Consider the following 17419-nt stretch of genomic DNA (forward strand, 5'->3'; position numbering starts at 1 on the left):
TTGGAAACCCTCACACGCTTGAATAAATCTTCATTTATTTCTAGCCAAAGCCTCCTGATTTGATTTACGCTCCATCGACACATCCCACAGGATCGTCAGTGAGGATTTTTACTACACCTGGAGCACTTGCCCCCTTAGGCTCTGAGCTCCTAAAACACAGGCAGGGGCCTGATAACCTCTGCTTACTGCCAAGCACATGGCTTCCCAGGGACAAAAGGCCAAGGCCCAAAAGCAGGGCCTGCAGAAAGCAATGCCCCCCAGACCCTCACAGTACACCAACCACGGCTCAGGCCTTACCATCTTCTCCCCTCCACAGCTCACCTAGTCCCTTCTTCCAGGGAGCTCTCCTGGACTGAGCCAGCACTGCCTCTATTAATGAAGCTCTTTCTGCCAGTTAGATGGTCCCAAGGTACCAGAGACCCTTCCTGGGATATGGGTGCTCTCGCGAGGGGTTCAACAGAATCTGAAAAAATGGTGGGGCTGGGGCTTGGCCCAGGCGGGGGGACAGCAGCGCCTAGAGCCAAAGTTCCTACCCTAGGGGTTTATGGTCTAAATGAGATCAACCAGCACCCAGAGATCAAATGCAAAATTTCTGAGTGTGGGCCAAGCTCTCGTCTGCCTAGGGCCTTTCCAGATATGCTCCCTCGGCATGGACGGCTCCTTCCCTTGCTCTTCAGACCACGAGCCCTTTCTCCACTTGCAGACTGATGCTTCATAACACCTCCTTCAAGAGGCCTTATCCGATTACCTCCTAAATGAAATCTTTCAGCCCTTGCCCACTACCCCCACAGCTATGAGTGTCATTAGGCCTTGGCCTTAGCGAATCAGCAATTCAAAACCAAGGAGACAGGTGTGTGAACCAGAAGTGTTTATTGCAGAAAGCTGGCCATGGTTCCAAATGGGTAGCCCAGCTGAGGTTGGGCTTGGGGCCTCTGCCCTCGGCTGGGCAGATGAAATAGGAAAGGGTAGAAGGAGTATGTTGGCCCGGGGCCTCAGAGCTGTGAGAGGATGTTGGGGGCCAGGCTGCAGGTGAGGCCTGTGCCATCAGGCTCCACATTCAGGGACTTCACTCTACCATCATCTATCACCATGGAGAATCTGCCAGAAAGAGGACGGGGCCAGTTACAACAACCTGGGCCTGGAGGCTGGGAATGGAGATGGGAGGGTGGCAGGGGAACCCCACAGAGGACCCTCCCATTTTTACCTCTTGAGCCGTCTATTCCCAAAGAGGGACACCAACGAGTCATCCAGTAACAAATCTGTCTCCTAAGAGGAGAGGCAAAGAAAAGGGTCAGGAATCCCCAGAACAGGCCAAGCCGCCCATCTCCCCACATTGGCCGTGTCCCTCCAAGTCCATGCTTCTAAGGCCTGGCACAGGGACTGCCTGATAGGGTGGGAGTTGGGGGTACACTCACCTTCCCAAAGGCCCCCGTGGGGTCAGCCAGGAGCCGAACCTAATGAGAAAGTAAAGGTCACAAGAAAAATCTCCTGCCTGGCCCCTGACCCAAGCAGGCCCCACACCTCACCTTGCCTTCTGCGCTGTGGGCTCTTCCCCACTCTTCAGTCACGAAGACATCGTTAACACTCAGACATGCCACCACCTGGGCCCCCTTGGCTTTCAGAGCCCCTGCCTGCTCCACAAACCCTGGCAAGTGGGTCTGGGGGAGGGGAAACAAGAGTTCAGGAAAGGGACAACTGCCCCTCCGACACCTTTCATCAGACAATGAGAGCTGTGTAAACCACAGTTTCTTTTTGCCTTGGCCAGTAGGAAGCTCGCATCCATACTTAAGTGTTCTGTGGTCAAGACCGTGAACTCCCCATAGGCATAATTATGTCTCATTTACCCAAGTCCCAAATACCTTCTATTGTGCCTGCCACCCAGCAGGGTCAATAATAGGTATTGGATTTCACTGCAGGACCCTTTCTCTTGCATTCCTGGTGCCACTATCTTTTCAGAGCCTCCACTTGTTTTCTGAACACTCTTGATAGGCTTTTTAACTGTCATATCATCTACATACTATTGTTACGAGCTGCCTCAGGATGAAGTGGAGGACTTATGAACAATACAAACAGGTATACAAGATCCCAACTGCTGAGCCCCAGAAGGGCAGGACCTCACCTTGGAACAACCGGGGGTAAAAGCCCCAGGGACTCCAAACAGCACCCCTTTCTTGCCCTTGAACAGCTCTGCCAGGTTCACCTTGTTCCCAGGCTGCCCTTCATACACCACCACGGATGGGATGGCATCTCCCACCTAGAGCAAAGGACTCCAAGGTAAGGGTCAGAGAGTGGGGGTCAAGTAGGGAGGGCAAGGACAAGGCAGCAAACCCGAGCCAGGGAGACAGGGGGCCTGGCAGCTGTGCTTGGTGGAGCCAGGGTTGACAAAAGTCAGGAAAATCCTGTCAGTTTCCAGAGGCCCCTCCCCTCTACCCTGACTGCCTGGTTTCGCCACATCCTCCAGGTTTCAAGGTGGCTCAATTCCTCTTGAGGGCCTATTGGTGACAACCGAAAAAAGGAAAGAAGGCCTCCACAGTGTCGCAAGGAGTTGAGTCAACAAGCTGAGTTACGGGAAAGAAGTGGGATGATTGAGCAGATGGAGGGGGGAGGGGGATGTATTATGGAGGAGAGGAGGAGGCCAGGAATGGAGGGAGAGGACCCTGGCCAGGTCTGGGTGCCCCACTCTCAAGAAGAGAAAAAGGGAGGGGGCAGAAGAAGGTGGGGAGGGGGAGGGGTACAGGTCCCTACATCCAGGGGGTATAGAATGAAAAAAGGAATCTCTTGAAGGGAGAAGCACCAGTGTACCTGGGAGTGTGTGAGGGCTTCTGGGCAGGAGCAAGACAAAAGGGCAAGTCAGGGGATGGGGAGAGTCTCTAAGAGAATCCCAGTGGTTGAGAGTAGGATGAAACAGAGGGAGGAGAAGGTCTCAGAAGAGTGGGGCGGGGGGAGAAGGCAATTCCAAGGAGCTGGAGATGGTTCAAGATGAGAGGAGTTAAGTCAGCAGAAGGGCGGGAATTAGCCGTGGGTGGAGTGGAATGGGGACGACACACTGGGGACTCTATGAGACAAAACTTGTTTCAGAAAACGGGATCAATAACTTGACAAAAGCATGAGGGAGGGTATGACGGGGGCAGGGGGGGTATGTATTGGGGCTGAAAAGGGACCTTGGGGCAAAAGAGAAGGCTCCAGATGGTGGGGGAGACCATGGTATTCAATTGCCTGAAAATGGTGGAGACCCATCGCAGGATGTCGCAGACTAGTTGTGGAAAAGAAGCCTGGAGAGCCTCGGGGACCGTTCCAGGAGATGGTGCATGAAGCCCTTAAAATTGGCGAGAACGGTGGGGCACCCAACGGGGTCTTGTTGTGGGGATAAGGGGGACAGATGGTGGGAGAAGACTCTAGGATGGCGGGGAGAGGTCCGTAGGGCGAGAAAGAGGGAGGTCAGAGGGGTTTGGGGCTGGGGGCCATTGCCTTCAGCAGCACAAAGGGCCTTGGGGGGATGGGCGGGGGTAGGGGGTCAGGCCGGGCCCGCGGTCACCTTGATCGGGGCCATAGCTGCAGCGGCGCTTCTGAAACAGCGGGCCCTGCCAAGTGTCCACTCTAGGCCTCCTTCCAGGTACGCTCTGGCTCCCGCCGCTACCGCACACTGGACGGCGGCTGCCCGGACGAGTAGTGAGCCGGTTCGGAGGCCCAGGACGTACATCCCCGTCTGCTACACGCCCAGCTCTGTGGTCACAACCGTACCGCCCCCACCAAGGGGCGACTGCAGGAGGCGGGGCCTGGAGCGCGAAACAGCCGCAGAACCCTGCAAAAGGCGGAGCTTCAACCGACCGCCCGGGGCGGACCGCCTCTACTGCGTGGAGGGGCGCGTCAGGGGCGGAGTTTCCAGCAAATAGCATTAGGGGCTGGACCACTGGCGCAGTTATAAATGGGCGGAACTTTCGGCAGCTGCGCAGCTTATTTGCATGCAAGGACGGGGTGATGGGCCTAATTGACAGATTGGGGCAGTTTCCTTCCTTAACTGAAAGCGAGGGGTGGGAGACGACGGTGTGAGGCGCCTGTGTAGGAGTAAAACATATTTTGCATTCAACGAAGGCCCCTGCATTGCGGCTATCTTACATATGACTTGCATTGTACATGCTTTGTAGCGAGTGGAGGTTTGGCTCAGTCAAAACCACTGGGCCTGGGCCGTAGCAGCATTCTACACGAATGCTTCCGTTGGCTACGCAGGACCCAACCAGCCCTTGGCGCGGTAGCTTGGCCCAGGCGCGCACCAAAAGTTCCAGCAAGTTCGCTGTTTCCGCTCCTCCCAGTCGTCCAATAGGATAGAGAGCGGAGCGGCCCCGGAAGTGACGCACCGGAGTGGCGGCCCTTTTCCGGTTCCGGTCTGGCGAGAGAGCGTTGTAGCGACATGAAGCTGCTTACCCATAACCTGCTGAGCTCGCATGTGCGAGGGGTGGGACCCCGTGGTTTCCCCCTGCGCCTCCAGGTACCGCCGGGGGACAGGCTTGAGCCCCTCTTCTGGAATGGATAGGGGAACCAGGCTCTGGTTTCTAACTAACTTAAACCCCTCCGCCCCGCAGGCCACCGAGGTCCGCATCAATAATGTGGAGTTCAACCCGGACTTCGTGGCGCGTATGATACCCAAGGTTGAGTGGGAGGTGCTTCTGGAAGCGGCTGATCACGTGAGGACCCGTGGGGTGGGGGGTGGGTAGGGGTGGTCTCACTGCAGCCTTTTGCACCAAGCCAGGGTCTGGGATCCCCAGAGACGATTTAGTCTTCTTGCCCACAGTTGCATCTGATCGAGGTGCCCAAAGGGCCGATTCAGGGGTATGAGCAAGATGAGACATTTCTGAGGAAGATGCACCATGTGCTGCTGGAGGTGAGAACTGGCCCATCACTTGCTTCTGCCACGCAACCAGGCACCCCCAGAGGCTGCCAGTGCTCAGCTCTGTTTCCTTCTTCCCCGAAGGTGGAAGTGTTGGAGGGCACCCTGCAGTGCCCAGAGTCTGGACGTATGTTCCCCATCAGCCGCGGGATCCCCAACATGCTGCTGAGTTCAGAGGAAACTGAGACTTAATGGAGCCAGGCACCGGTTTTTCATTCTGTGACGGTGTGTAGTTTTGTGTATATCCTGTTTGTTTTGTGACATGTATCCCCCGTTCTTGACCCAGTGACACACCACACACATTGTTCTTGAGCTCGATATATTTTTTTCTCATTAAAGGTTCAAAACCAAAAGCGGTTTCGTTTTGCAACAAATATACATTAAAATAGAGTCTCTGTACAGCCAAGAGCTCTGGGCCCTGGCTTGCCCCATGTCCCTGCGCCTCCCTGGCCAAACCCAAAAATAAATATAGTGTTATTGCTCTGCAGGGCATAGAGGCAGTGCTCTCCCAACCCCCTGAGGAGGCTGGGTGGGAGCTCATGGGGGGCCCTGGCCACACCAGGGGTCCAGGGGCTGGAGCCTGCTTGGAGTTATTGCTTCAAGGGGGGGCAGTAATGCCCAATGCAAATGATGAGAGGAGCGAAGGGGGCAGGGGCCTTTGCTCTCCAAGTTCCCCTCTGCCCTAGAGAGGGGGTTGGATTAAGCAGCAGCAAAAGCATCACCCACTGGGAGACTGTGGCCTCCACTCCCTTCCCTCCCTGAGATCAGGCTTCTGCCCCCCCACACATCCCCTGCAGCCCCCTATGGCTTCCGCAAGGCCCCCCTACAGTCTGGGGGCACGTTATGGCTTGCAAGGGGCAGCACTATGCCCAGAGCCTGGGCGCACACATTCCCAGCTTCTAACACCCCTGAGGAAGGGGGAGGGGAGGGCGTAGGGCCTGCTCCCAGGGGCTGATGGTATTGCCCTGGCCCTACCAGCAGGCTGTGGCACTGCCCAGACCCCAGCTCTGCCCCCTTGGGGCTGACCCCATGCTGGGAAGGTCCTGCCAGCACCCCCACCCATGCCTACCCCTTGCCTCAGTCCATCATGGCCTCGAGCATCTCCAAGAACAGCTTGTGCATGGGCACCTTGCCCTCCAGCTTCACCCCATAGAAATGGGCCAGCACTTTGCCCGCTGTCTGGCGAAGGAGCGGTAGCGTGAGCAGCAGCCTGCCTGCCCTCCGCCGCTCAGCACCCCCTCCGGGGCCCGCCCGGCCAGCTTCATACTCCAGCAGGGCCTCATGGAGAGCTTCTCGGAGCTGCTCCACCGCCTCAGCATCTTCAATGTGCACAGAGTCTGAAAGGGGAGGGGAGAGAGCTGTTGGCATGGGCCATCTCCAGGAAGGGCAGAGCCCACATCTGCTTGGGTACTGCTAGATGGGCCTCCACCGGAGCCAGACCCGGATTTGCTGATTGGCTGACTGAGGCACCACTCATGGCTCCTACCCATGAGGCAGGACCCACCCTTTGAACTACGGCTCCCTTTTGTCCTCCCTACTTTCCCTCCCATTAAATCGTTCACCTTTCCACGTAAGTATGGCGGCACTAGAGCTCAAAATCCTATGTGCAGTTCCTATGCCTGCGTTTGTCTGCCTTGCTTTGTGGCTTTCAGCAAGTCACTGTTCTTCCCCATGCCTCAGTTTTCCTTGTCTGCAAAATGGGGCTGTGCCACCATCAGAGTTGTGGAGGGCTTAAGGGAGACCTGTCAGTGCCTACCCAGACTCACCTGAATTGGCAAGGGCCAGGGCCTTCAACAGGACATACTCCTCCCGCTCCAGCCGCAGGGCCTGTAGTCGCCGCACTAGCTGTAGCAGGGCGGCCCCAAGTTCCCCCAGGCCAGCTGCTCGCGCCCCCTCTTCATCTAGGACTAGGTCCTCAGCAAAGGCCAGCTCATCCTGCAGCGGCAGTGAGCGCTGGGCCACGCCCAACACCAGTACCTCCATCCATACACTCTGCAGTACTGACATCTGGTCAGACAGCGACAGTGATGAGAAGCCTGGAGGGCAGTGGAGAGCAGACCTGCCTGAGCAGATGCACCAGGGCCGGCGTGGCCTGGCCCACTGGGGGAAGCCCTGCCATCACCTGGCCCTTTACCTGGGATACTCTTGGCCCAGCTGATGGTGACCACAATCTCTCGGTCAAAGAGGTCACAGAGGGTAGCCACAGCTGGGAGGTGTCCATCGGGGCCCGCTGGGTCAGGCATGGCATACAGCTTCTCAGGCTCCACCACCAGCAGGTGGGACACCAGTGCATTCACCGGGGCTGCAGTGACAGTTGGAAGAGGAACTGGAATTCATCAACCTGTAGCCTCTTCGGGGTCAAGCATCTTCCCACAGTCAGATCCCCTGTGGCCTTCCTCAACAGCCACTGGCCAGCAGGCTCAGACACCTCTGGGAAAGGCTCTCCCTATCTCCCAGGAGAAGCCAGTCTGTTTGTAGACAGGTTCTGAGTATTAGAAAACCTGTCCCCATTCCCAGTTGTACTACTCAAGAGACTGAGACAGAAAAAGGTATTTTCAAAAATACTTCTTGGGGCCGGCCGAGTGGCGCGATGGTTAAGAACTCGCTTGGGATGCCAGAGGGCCCCAGTTCGGATCCCACATATGAGGGCCAGTGACACTGCCCTCCACAGCTAAGATGCTGAACAACAGCTCAACCTGGAGCTGGGCTGCCATGAGTCGCCGGCGACGGCGTGGGCTGCAGTCCCTGTGGCAGTGGATTGCCATGGGCTACCGTGTGTGGCCAGCAGCCAGCGTGAGCGGCCAGCAGCCGCAGTGAGCGGCCGTCCAGAAGCCGGCGACTGATCTGCCTCGCCAGAGAAGAGCGCAATGATGGTGCCAACTTGGGCCAGTGAAGCAACGTCCTCCACAACTAGACTGAGGAACAAAACGACAGCAACTTGTCTGTTCCCAATTCCCCAGCACTGTTCCCATCCCCCCAATTTCCCAATAAAAATCTTAAAAAAATATATATATATACTTCTTGGAGTTAATGAATAAGTGAATAGATGAAGGGAAAATTTGGGTTCCAGTGCCCAAGATTACTACCCTAGATGAATGACACAAGATAGGTCTCTCGTGTCCTAGCCCCACCCCGACCATCGAGCTCCAAGGACCCACAGCACTCTCACCTGTCTTCCGAGGGCCTCCAGCTACTGCCAGGGGTCCAGCAGGGAAGGGGCCTGGGAAGGGCAGCGGGTCCACCTCTGGCCGCCGCTTGTACTTCTGTCGCCCACCCCGGACACGGTCCAGACGTACCCCTTGAATCATAGGACAGGGCTGTGTCCATGGAGCTGGGGGTGGCTTGCGTTGCGGAGCCCTCCTGCCCAGTCCATCCCACCAGAACTTCTCAGGCCTTGCCCTCTCGGGCCCCAACTCCCCCAACCCTTGCCAAGGCCCCTGCCCAGTGCTCACCCTCCTTGAGCATGCCCACCCGCAGGCACTTGGTGAAGCGACAGGCCTGGCAGGCCTTGCGTCTCCGCTTGGTGATTTCACACTCGTTGGAGGCCGGACAGCTGTACTCGATGCTCCCTGCCAGGAAGAGGCAGGGCTCCAGTGGCGGCCTCCCAGGGCCTGGAGGGGGCCCAGCAGACAGGAGAGCCCTGACTCGCCCCGGGCAAGCACAGGTCTGGGGAGAGCAGGAGTGCCGTGAGTGGGGCAGGGAAGCCCGGGGCAGTGAGGGGAATGGCTGCTGCGCTGGGGGCCCCTGTCTGGGCAAGAGAAAGGCTAGGACCAGGAGAACCAGGCTGCATCTGTCCCAAGCCTCTTGTCAAGCCACGTCTCCCGGCTCTACTACCTTCATCTGCTCTCCTCAAGGGCACAATGGCCTCTCTGTTGCTACCCCCGATGGTCAATTCTTATCCTCATCTTACATGTCCTAAAGGAGCATCTAACATCATTGAATTGCATCCTACTAGAAACTTTTTGTTTCTAGGACACACTGCTGATTTTCCTCCCACCTCACTGGCCACCTTGTGGTTTTTGTGCATTTTCCTGACTCCTTCCATTGAAGAACCCCAGGACTGTCCTTGGATTTCGTCTCCACTGACTCACTCCCATGGTGATCTTACCCAGTCATGGGCTTTCAAATTTATCTCTCTTGCCTAGACCTGCCTGAACTCTAGACTCATATGTCACTGCCTCCTTGACATGTTGCATGTCTATAAGGCCTCAAAAACCTAACCTGTCCTAAATGGAGCCTGCGATCTACCCTCCAAAACCTGTAACTCCATCTGCCCAGGTGCCCAAGCAGAAATCTAGGATACATCTTTGATTCTCTGACACCCCAAATCCAACCCACCAACTGATCCTGGTGGGCTTCACCTCCTAATATGTCCAGAAGCCAACCTCTTCTGCCCCTGGCAACTGCTTCCACCCTTGACCTGAGTCACAGTCACCTCACCTCGTCACTAGCCTGCTGTCCTTGCCTCCTTCAGTTACTCTCCACAAAGCAGCCAAAGGCATCCTATTGAACCTAAGTCAGATCCTGTCCCTCCCCTGCTCAAAACCCTCCACTGATCTCCTTTCTCAAAGTAAAAGCCCATGTAAACCCCGCAGCCTGAGGCCTACGCCCCTGGTCCTCACCCCCTTTCTGACCTCTTGCACTCTGCTCTGGCTCCAGGCCCCGGCCTCAGGGCCGCCCTTCCCTTCTTCAGATCTCTGCCCGTTGTCACCTCAGGGATGCCTTCCCTGGCCACTTTGTGAGAATGCCAAATGCCCTCTGTGGACACCTCCAGCCACTTGTCCCTGCTTTATAGTTTCTCATCAGCTCTCAGCACCATCTAATATGCAACATATGTACATATTTATCTTCTATATTATCTGTCTCCCCACTTTACTGTCAGCTTCACGAGGGCCAGGACTGGCCCCAGCGCGAGAAACAGGGCCTGGTACATAGTGGGTTCTCATAATAACCAGGTGAATGAATATATGGCAGCCCTTCCCAGCCTCACAGGGCTCCTGCAAAAACTGAATGACACAACCAGCCAGCACTTACTTCACTGACACGTTTCTTCTCATAGCCCTGTCTCCTACACCCTACCCAGGCTTCCAAGCTCAGTTCAAGACACCTCCTCAAGGAAGCCCTCCAGAGCCCCAGACCCAGCCAGGTTCCTGAGCACACACCCTGCTCCCAGCCCTCCAGCATTTACTATACTATAACAGCTATACTATACTATACTACAGCAATACCATAACAATTATGCGCAATTCATTATTTTCTCCTCCCCCCCCCTAGAATGGCAACTGTTTGTGGGTGGGGTGGTCCTGCCTTAGTCCCAGCTATGTCCACACGCCTGAACAGTGGCCAGAGCAGCAAAGCACAGGTTTGTGAAGACTATGGAAGCTGCCAGGGGCCCATCGTGACACTTCCACTTAACCAAATGTATGACCTTGAGCAAGCGCCATACTTAAGCCCTCAAACCTTCAGTTTTCCCATCTATAAAACTGGTGTGATACAAACAGTACTTACAAGTGAGGGCTGTGAGAATTCAAGGGGGTAATTGAGGTTAACACATTTAGCATGGTACACAACACCTAAATATTCAATAAGTGATTACTATTTATAGCAAGTACTCAATAAGTATTTGTCAACTGAGTCAACAGAGAATGAAAGGTTCCAGGGTGGGTAGGAGACACCTGGATCTGGACCTGTTGGCTCACTGGTCTTCAGAGCCAGGAGGGAGCACAGAGGTTTTAGACCAGTGGGTCTAGGCCAAGTCAAAACTTGCTGGAATGTCACAATCATTCGTGAGGCACCTGTCCAAAGTTCAGTTATTAGTAATAAGCAGAGGCAGCAGTCTGGCGTTTAAGAGCTCAGCTCTGGACCTAAATTGACCCAAGTTCAAATCCTGGTTCGGCCATTTTCTACCTTTGGGACTTGAACAAAGTTGTAAAAACCATCCTGGGTCTCTCAGTTATGATAACAGTGCTGGCACCTTATAAGTTGCTATGGGGATAACTGAGATCATGATCGTAAAGGGGCACAGTGCCTGGTAAGCACTCAAGAAATGTTCTCAAAAATTATACATGTTATAGCCCCCAAGTAACCAAAAGTTTACATAAAAATGTAAGTAACAGGCACATCCCAAGTGATGCTTATTACATCACCATCTTCCTTACTCATATTTTGATATGCTCTCCTAAGTGAGAAAAGTCCCTGAGTACTATCAGCAGAGAGGCCTAAGAGTCTTTGTAAAGTTAGATACTGAAATAGGATGCAGCTTCTCTGTTAGCCATACAAACCTGCCTTGTGCTGGTGCTGCTTTGGGGAAATCAACATAAAGGGGGTCATGTTCTATGCTGGTAAAAGGGCAGCAGCTGCCAGAAAGAAGAGCAAAACTTAAGGAGGAGGCAGAGGCTGTCTCAAATTTTTCAGAACCATTGTGGAAGGTGCTGGGCCTATTGTACTCAGAATCCCAGGAGGCGTCCCGAGTCCCCTCTTACATCCCACATCCAAACCATCAACACATCCTGGTGGCTTTATTTAACTTTTAAGGGAAAGAGCATTCCTGGGAGGTAAGAGGGCCTAGGAACAGCAGGCTGCCAACCCTAATTGGTACCACAGCAGTCCTGGGGGTCTAGTGCCACCCAGCAGTGCATCAATTGGGTAGCACCAGGCCCAGAAGGCAAAGGGCACAGGGGTGGGTTGGGGGCTCACCCTGGATGGTCCTCTTGAAGAAGGCTTTGCAGGCCTCACAGGATGCCACACCATAGTGGTAGCCGGAGGCCACATCCCCACAGACCAGGCAGAGGCGTTTGGGCAGAGAGCTGAGCACCAGCTTCCCACCACCCTGCTCACCAGGCCCAGCCCCCTCCCCATCTTCCTCTTCCTTGTGGCCTGGGAGGTGGCGAGTGGGAGCTGGGCCAGGGGCCAGGGCCACAGGGGGCTCGGTCTCAGTCTCCGAGGAACCCTTTGGGCTGTCGGGGCTGGCTGGCTCTGCCTTGATGTAGAGAGGCTCAATGCCCACCACCTGGCTGGACATGGCGCTGGTCACCTGTGGGGAAAGAGCTGTCAGGTCATAGGGAGGTGCTGGGATGGGGGCTGAAGAGACATCTTGCCTGTCCAACTCCAGGCTTGGAGCCAGGCTTCCAGGCTCAGCCAGGAGGAGGGAGGGGGCACAGAGTCCAAGGAAGGGCTGTCCATGAAGAGGCCACCCCCCAGCTGTTGCCATGGGAACACAGTCTCCAGAGCCTCCAGGGCCAGTAACTGACAGCAAGTCTGCCACTTGGGAACCTGCAGGAAGCTTGGAGACACCCTACTCCCACCTAGGCCAGGGAGAAGGGTAACCTTGGCCCCAGGCTACCTTCAACCCCATCTGGAATACCCAGCTAGAAGCAGGATACCTCTCAATTTTCTCCAGATATTGGGAACCTCAGTGATCTCCCCCTCATCTGGGTATCCTCCATGCAAGAGTGCAAACAGAGGTACACAAACCCAAGGGGCAGTTGATGTGCTCACACGTGTTCACACCCTCACACACTCCCACTCACCTGAGTTCTCAGGTGTCCTCACATGCTCACACATGCTCCTCTCACATTTGGCTTTTCCCAAGCCCAGTTCTCACTCATGCTCAGATTTGTCTTCGCACAATCCTCCCTAAGTGTATACCCATAAACAAAGTCACACTCAAGACAATCACACTCGCTCACAAATACACTCTCACTGTGCTCCCACACTCACGGGCAGCGACCCTTGTGGAAACACGTTCAGAGATTTCACACCTGACACAACGCCCCCTCCTGCCCCAGCAAGCCCAATCCCAGGCACACCGACAGGCATGGCTCCACCTCTTTGCACACCCCCTCACCCCACCCACCAGCACATTCACTCTTACACTCCTGCTGCCGCAGAGTCCTCTACCTCCAGGGCGCCCCGCCCCCACAACCTGAGTACACCTACGGGAAGTTGCCTAAAGTTGCTGCGCCTTCCCTCCCCCTCCGCCCGCCGGGGACCTCTATCAGGTTATCAGGAAGTAAAAGGGGAGTGCCAAGAAGGAGGAAGTTCTCCCCTGCCGGTGCGATGACCTTTGACCCAGAGAGGAGGGTGGCCCAAGGCCCCTTCGAGCGCCCCCACGTGGTCTTCAACGCCCCTTCCCCGTCAGGGACCCTCCCCATATTCCACCCTGGCCCGCCCCTGGGACTTTAGCATGCTCCAGGTGCTGGATTGAACCCTGCCCTAGGACTGGATCCGAGGCCCAAGTTCGACCCTGGCCATGACTTGAAGCCCGAGTCAGAGCCGGCCCCTGCCCCAGGCCGGCGTACTAAGACCTGGACGCCCGATCTCCCCGGACCCTGACCTCGTCTGGCTCTCGACCGGGTCCCGACCGTGACCCTGTCCGGTCCTGGAGCCGGCCCGCGCCTGGAGCCCGCCCCCCGCCTGTCTCCCAGCCGCGCTCGCACATGGCCCCCGCGCTCCGCCCGCCCACTCCCCCAGCGGCGCTCCCCTCCGCCCCCAGACCTGGGGCTCCGACTGGGCGGGCGGGCAGGCATGGGGGCCGAGTGGCCCGGAGCGCCGGGGTGAGCCAGGGGCCGCTGGCAGCCCCTCCTCCGCCGCCTCCTCGGGCCGCGCCGCCCCGCCGCGCCGCGTCCCCTCACTCCGCGGCGCCGCTGGCGGCTTGTAGGACACAAAAGGACATCGCGGCCGCTTCCTACTCCGCTTCCTCCAGCTGACAGCGGGGGCGGGGCCGGCGGTGCGCATACAAAACAGGGGGCGGGGCCTGACGCCCTATGCTAATCAGACACTTGGGGCTGGCAGCGCCTGCGTGACGGGACGAGTAGGGGCGGAGTCGGCGAAGCCAGCGGGTGCGCCTCCACGAAGGTCCAGATCCGCCGCGGCGAACCACAGCGGCGCACTTGCGTATGCGGCCGCCGAGGGGGCGTGATCAGAGGAGACGCGGAAAGGCTCCGGGAGGGGTTAAGGCCAAGAACGCTCTTACGTAACGAAGGAGGCGGGGCGCACTGTGCGCAAGAGGAGTGGGCGAAATCGCTAGGGACGGGGAAACGACATACATATGCAAATGAGAGGGCCGGACGGGCCGAGAGGCTAGCGTATCTGCATATGCATGAGGGGTGGAGCCTAGCCTTCCCAAGCTGGAGGGCAAACGCTGCCCCTTTCCCTTTTCCCCCTTCCCCCAAGATAACACCGTCGGGGCTCTTAGATCGCAACAGACCCAACATGCCCACAAAGCTGCAGAACCCTAGATCGGAAAAGCAGACCTAAAACATGCAACAACTCCTGGGATTTCGAGTCCCGGGAAGGCGGAGTTGATAGGGCCCGAATGGAGAACGCTCAAGGTCACTGCGGTGACCGAGTGAAGGTCATGGGGAAAGGCGGGGCCATGTGCGTCGGCCTCCCGCGGGTAGCCACGCACTGACTCACGGACCATGCACAGACTCTTTTATTTCTCTAGGGTTCACACTCCACGTGGACAGGGTCGTGCTTGGGTCTGGGGGCAGGAAAGGAAACGGGGCTAGAGTCGGGCAGTCACTCGAGCCTGAGGCGGTGTTTTCAGTACTCAGAGACGTTCAGCCTCTTGTTCCGGCGCCTCTTGAGACCCTCGATGTACCGCTGCAGCTGCTTGGTCAGGAAGTGATTCCTGCCGATCCCTGACCGGTAACCTGGAGGGCAGAGCTCCACTCAGGGCAGCTAGCAGCAGGTGCCGCTTGTGTGATTTGATGAACAGCGAGTGACTTGGGTTGGTAGGCGCTGTGGGCGCTCTGTTCTTTGTTAGTTTGGGGAACTTTGGATCTCCAAGGTGCTGGGCCCTGCCGGTTTTTTGTTTGTTTGTTTGTTTGTTTCAAGTCATAGACCTGTGCTCCAAATAGATGGGGGATGCAGAGCAGGATGGTGTGCTGAGGTGGAGGATGAATGAGGGCAAGGTTAGAGAAGATGTTGCAGGCCCAAACTAGGGAGTGGCAGCAGGCAGCTTTTCGGACAACTGCTAGAGCTCCCACCTTAATCCGTTAGCCCTCCCCCGCTTCATATCATAAGCAGGGCAAACCAGGGGAAGTTTACCCAAATAACCTGTCCAAAAGCTCTTCACCTTACCCAGGGAGGGGGCCAAGGCCACACAAAGGCATTGGACAGATAGAGATGGGCCTTAGAAAAGCCCCATCAGCAGCTAGAGAGGGGCTGCAGTCCAGGCCCCTGGCAGTCACCCCAAGATCTCCCCACTGGGAGTCTCTGTGTCCCATCCCCCAACTTTTTATTTGAGGGGGAGCTCCTGGAATGTCTGTGGGTGGAATCTGACAGGGCAGACACATCTTGAAACCCCACTCCCAGGGGGGCCAAGCCCTGCAAAATCCCCCAGGGTCTCTTGTGGGAGCTGTGGGAGAGGCTCACTCTGGCGGGCTTTGGTGAGGATTTCCAGAGCTTCATTTTCCATGAGTTCTATCAGGGGCAGCGGCAGCTGGAGAGGCAGCAAGAGGCACAGATGTCCAATTGACCCCAGCTCTGCCCACAGCTGAAATAGCCCACCTGCTGCTTCCAGCCCCAAAACCCCCAACCAACCTGCCTGCCCCTCCACTCACAAACCACCCCCACCCCTGCAACCTCCAATTTGCCCATCCCCCACCCACTAAAATCCCCAGCCTCCCTGGGTGCCTCCAACCCTGGTCTGCTGCTCCGCCCAGTAGGCTCCATGGGATGTATGCTTCAAGACACTGAGTGATGGCATTGAGGAAATTATTTCTGGGAGAAGAGAAAAGAGAGGTCAGTCATCAGCAGACTGCTGGGTCTTCCCTGGAGCAGAAAAGATGTATGAGATGGCATCTGGCTGGGGGAGTGGCCTTCAGAGAACAGCTCCAGGTGCCTCCTTAGTGGGAAACAGTATGAGGCAGTGGTTTACAACCCTGGGTTTTATTGTCCCACTCCACAAGGTTCCTGTTCTGACTGCCACACTGTGTGAGACTTAGGGCCAGTGACTGACACTTTCTGACCCTCAATTCATCTGTAAAATGAAGTAATAAGAATGGCCCCTTATGGAGTTTGTGAAGTTCAAAGGTGATCATGCAAGAGAAGCCCAGTGCCTGGCACACAGTAAGCGCTCACTAAATGGCAGTTATTATACTGTTACCGGTTTCAATTGCCTGATGAAGGGCTGGAGGGAGGAGGAGGAGGAAAGGCCCAAACAGTGCCCAACATGAAGTAGATACTTAAAAATTGTAACCAATGACTGAATGAATGACAGGCAGGCACCTCCTCAACCAGCGCAAATCCACCGACAAGATATTAACTCTCTCCTCTCACTAGCCTGATAATTCCACTCAAAGCACGGTCCTACCGTGTCTCTCCCAGAACTGGAGTGTCCGGGCCACCGAACCTTTAAAGACGCCTTCCCGGTAGGGGGCGCTCCAAGAATGTCTGGTTGATTTAAAGCGTGAAAGATTAGAGCTGGACCCCATCCCAGGAACTCCTAGAAACTTGGATCCTACAGCTTCTCCCCGTTTTACACTAACAGAAACTGAGGCCCTGGCCAGCCCCCTGCCCTGTGGGCTCCCACAGCCCGGTGAGTCCACACTAACCTATCTGGGTGCTAGGATCATCCTCCTCTTCTAAATGGCTGCCAAAGGAGCTGCCTGGGTGCAGCTCCAGCCCCAACAAGGTGTGGTCGTCAGGCTCCTCTTGTTTGAAGCTGACGTTGTCATCTCTGTCATCCCATTCTTCCCAGCCGCCGTCGGAGTCGTGGCCCGCCTTCTGGTTGTACCACCCGCGAGTCTTGCTGCCTACGCTGCTGCCCTCCAGTTCGGAATCCCTGTAGACATTGGACAGCTGCACGTTCAGCTTCGGCTGCGACAGTGTGGCCGTGGTCCACAGACTCCGGATGTCGTCCTGCGGGTTCGACTTCATTGAAGACGTGGCCAACGCCTGTGGGCCACAAACGAGGAGGGAAGCCAAGGGTCGCGGGGAGTTGGGGAGGGAGGAAGAGCAGGCTGAGGCAGGGATCCCGAGTCCTGCCAGAGCCAGCACTCCACTCTGTAGGGCGCGGGGACTGTTGGGAGCTGTCCAGAGCCAAGGGCGAGTGAAAGGATAGCCAGGGGCCCAGAGTAGATGAATCTGGGGGCTGACAGGTGAGGGGCCCAGGAAGAGTTCTTACTTTGAAAGGCTTTTCCTCCATGGTTCTGTCCCAACGGACACAGTCGCCACAGGCCTCCGGCGAGGAAGAGGAGGTCACGTTCCAGTAAGGGGGAGGGGCAGGGTCCCGTTTCGGAATGGCGATGGGGGTCTCGCGCGGGAAGAGTTCAAGCCACAACCTCCACACTAGATACCGTTATTTCTCCCCCATCCCCCACCTAATAGCTGTGCTAAGGTTGGAGACGCACAACCCATCTTGGCCGATTCCTCTCCTGGACCCTACCCGGTAGCCTCCAAGCAGACACGCGGGCCGGATTACAGCCAAGAGGGCCGCACTTTGACTGACATACGTGCAGAAGGGGTCACGGAGGGCCCTGACGTGCCCGGAGGTGGCCCAACGCAAGCACCCCCACCCCACTCGCG

General features: G+C 56.5%; 4 protein-coding genes across 8 annotated transcripts; 1 reads left to right on the top strand and 3 right to left on the bottom strand.

Moving 5' to 3' along the window:
- Window positions 1-853: 853 nt before the first annotated feature.
- Window positions 854-3841, bottom strand: PRDX5 (peroxiredoxin 5). Its single transcript, XM_019645494.1, has 6 exons — window positions 3536-3841; window positions 2120-2254; window positions 1527-1658; window positions 1416-1454; window positions 1205-1266; window positions 854-1098 (listed from the first exon to the last, which is right to left on the bottom strand). Exons 1-6 carry the CDS (start codon window positions 3698-3700, stop codon window positions 993-995), a joined length of 639 nt encoding a protein of 212 aa, XP_019501039.1. The 5' UTR covers window positions 3701-3841; the 3' UTR covers window positions 854-992.
- Window positions 3842-4010: 169 nt separating this feature from the next.
- On the top strand, window positions 4011-5238 carry TRMT112 (tRNA methyltransferase activator subunit 11-2). The gene is made up of 4 exons (XM_019645496.1): window positions 4011-4486; window positions 4581-4682; window positions 4790-4879; window positions 4970-5238. The coding sequence occupies exons 1-4, from the start codon at window positions 4409-4411 to the stop codon at window positions 5075-5077; spliced, it is 378 nt and encodes a 125-aa protein (XP_019501041.1). The 5' UTR covers window positions 4011-4408; the 3' UTR covers window positions 5078-5238.
- On the bottom strand, window positions 5188-13609 carry ESRRA (estrogen related receptor alpha). Of its 3 annotated transcripts, none has more exons than XM_019645491.1 (7): window positions 13382-13609; window positions 11582-11918; window positions 8338-8454; window positions 8055-8183; window positions 7020-7187; window positions 6652-6921; window positions 5188-6222 (listed from the first exon to the last, which is right to left on the bottom strand). In XM_019645491.1, exons 2-7 carry the CDS (start codon window positions 11904-11906, stop codon window positions 5963-5965), a joined length of 1269 nt encoding a protein of 422 aa, XP_019501036.1. In that variant the 5' UTR covers window positions 11907-11918; window positions 13382-13609; the 3' UTR covers window positions 5188-5962. The 3 variants fall into 3 exon arrangements, with proteins under 3 accessions (XP_019501036.1, XP_019501037.1, XP_019501038.1); XM_019645492.1 differs by lacking the exon at window positions 13382-13609 and adding an exon at window positions 12415-12705; XM_019645493.1 differs by lacking the exon at window positions 13382-13609 and having other exon boundaries at window positions 8338-8551; window positions 11582-11665.
- Window positions 13610-14303: 694 nt separating this feature from the next.
- CATSPERZ (catsper channel auxiliary subunit zeta) lies at window positions 14304-17333 on the bottom strand. Of its 3 annotated transcripts, none has more exons than XM_019645462.1 (5): window positions 17019-17333; window positions 16447-16753; window positions 15534-15613; window positions 15266-15332; window positions 14304-14541 (listed from the first exon to the last, which is right to left on the bottom strand). In XM_019645462.1, exons 1-5 carry the CDS (start codon window positions 17037-17039, stop codon window positions 14432-14434), a joined length of 585 nt encoding a protein of 194 aa, XP_019501007.1. In that variant the 5' UTR covers window positions 17040-17333; the 3' UTR covers window positions 14304-14431. The 3 variants fall into 3 exon arrangements, with proteins under 3 accessions (XP_019501007.1, XP_019501006.1, XP_019501008.1); XM_019645461.1 differs by having other exon boundaries at window positions 16447-16789; XM_019645463.1 differs by lacking the exon at window positions 14304-14541 and adding an exon at window positions 14615-14775 and having other exon boundaries at window positions 16447-16789.
- Window positions 17334-17419: the final 86 nt, after the last annotated feature.

The sequence above is a fragment of the Hipposideros armiger genome, unplaced genomic scaffold (assembly GCF_001890085.2).
Source record: "Hipposideros armiger isolate ML-2016 unplaced genomic scaffold, ASM189008v1 scaffold_93, whole genome shotgun sequence".
In the NCBI taxonomy this organism is placed as follows: domain Eukaryota; kingdom Metazoa; phylum Chordata; class Mammalia; order Chiroptera; family Hipposideridae; genus Hipposideros; species Hipposideros armiger.

Bases quoted from the DNA above. Each gene is read 5' to 3' on its own strand.
- PRDX5 (XM_019645494.1), bottom strand. From the start codon at position 3,700: ATGTACGTCCTGGGCCTCCGAACCGGCTCACTACTCGTCCGGGCAGCC. The intron at 2,255-3,535 runs GTGACCGCGGGC...CCTTTGCTCTAG, and splicing joins CAGCTATGGCCCCGATCAAG to GTGGGAGATGCCATCCCATC. The intron at 1,099-1,204 runs GTAAAAATGGGA...TCTTTCTGGCAG, and splicing joins GGGAATAGACGGCTCAAGAG to ATTCTCCATGGTGATAGATG.
- ESRRA (XM_019645491.1), bottom strand. From the start codon at position 11,906: ATGTCCAGCCAGGTGGTGGGCATTGAGCCTCTCTACATCAAGGCAGAG. The intron at 8,455-11,581 runs GTGAGCCCCCAA...TCTTCCTGGCAG, and splicing joins CTTCAAGAGGACCATCCAGG to GGAGCATCGAGTACAGCTGT. The intron at 6,223-6,651 runs GTGAGTCTGGGT...CTCCCCTTTCAG, and splicing joins CCTGGCCCTTGCCAATTCAG to ACTCTGTGCACATTGAAGAT.
- TRMT112 (XM_019645496.1), top strand. From the start codon at position 4,409: ATGAAGCTGCTTACCCATAACCTGCTGAGCTCGCATGTGCGAGGGGTG. The intron at 4,487-4,580 runs GTACCGCCGGGG...TCCGCCCCGCAG, and splicing joins GTTTCCCCCTGCGCCTCCAG to GCCACCGAGGTCCGCATCAA. The intron at 4,683-4,789 runs GTGAGGACCCGT...TCTTGCCCACAG, and splicing joins TTCTGGAAGCGGCTGATCAC to TTGCATCTGATCGAGGTGCC.
- CATSPERZ (XM_019645461.1), bottom strand. From the start codon at position 17,039: ATGGAGGAAAAGCCTTTCAAA. The intron at 16,790-17,018 runs GTAAGAACTCTT...TGTGGCCCACAG, and splicing joins TGGAGGAAAAGCCTTTCAAA to GCGTTGGCCACGTCTTCAAT. The intron at 15,333-15,533 runs GTTGGAGGCACC...CTGCCTCTCCAG, and splicing joins GGGCGGAGCAGCAGACCAGG to CTGCCGCTGCCCCTGATAGA.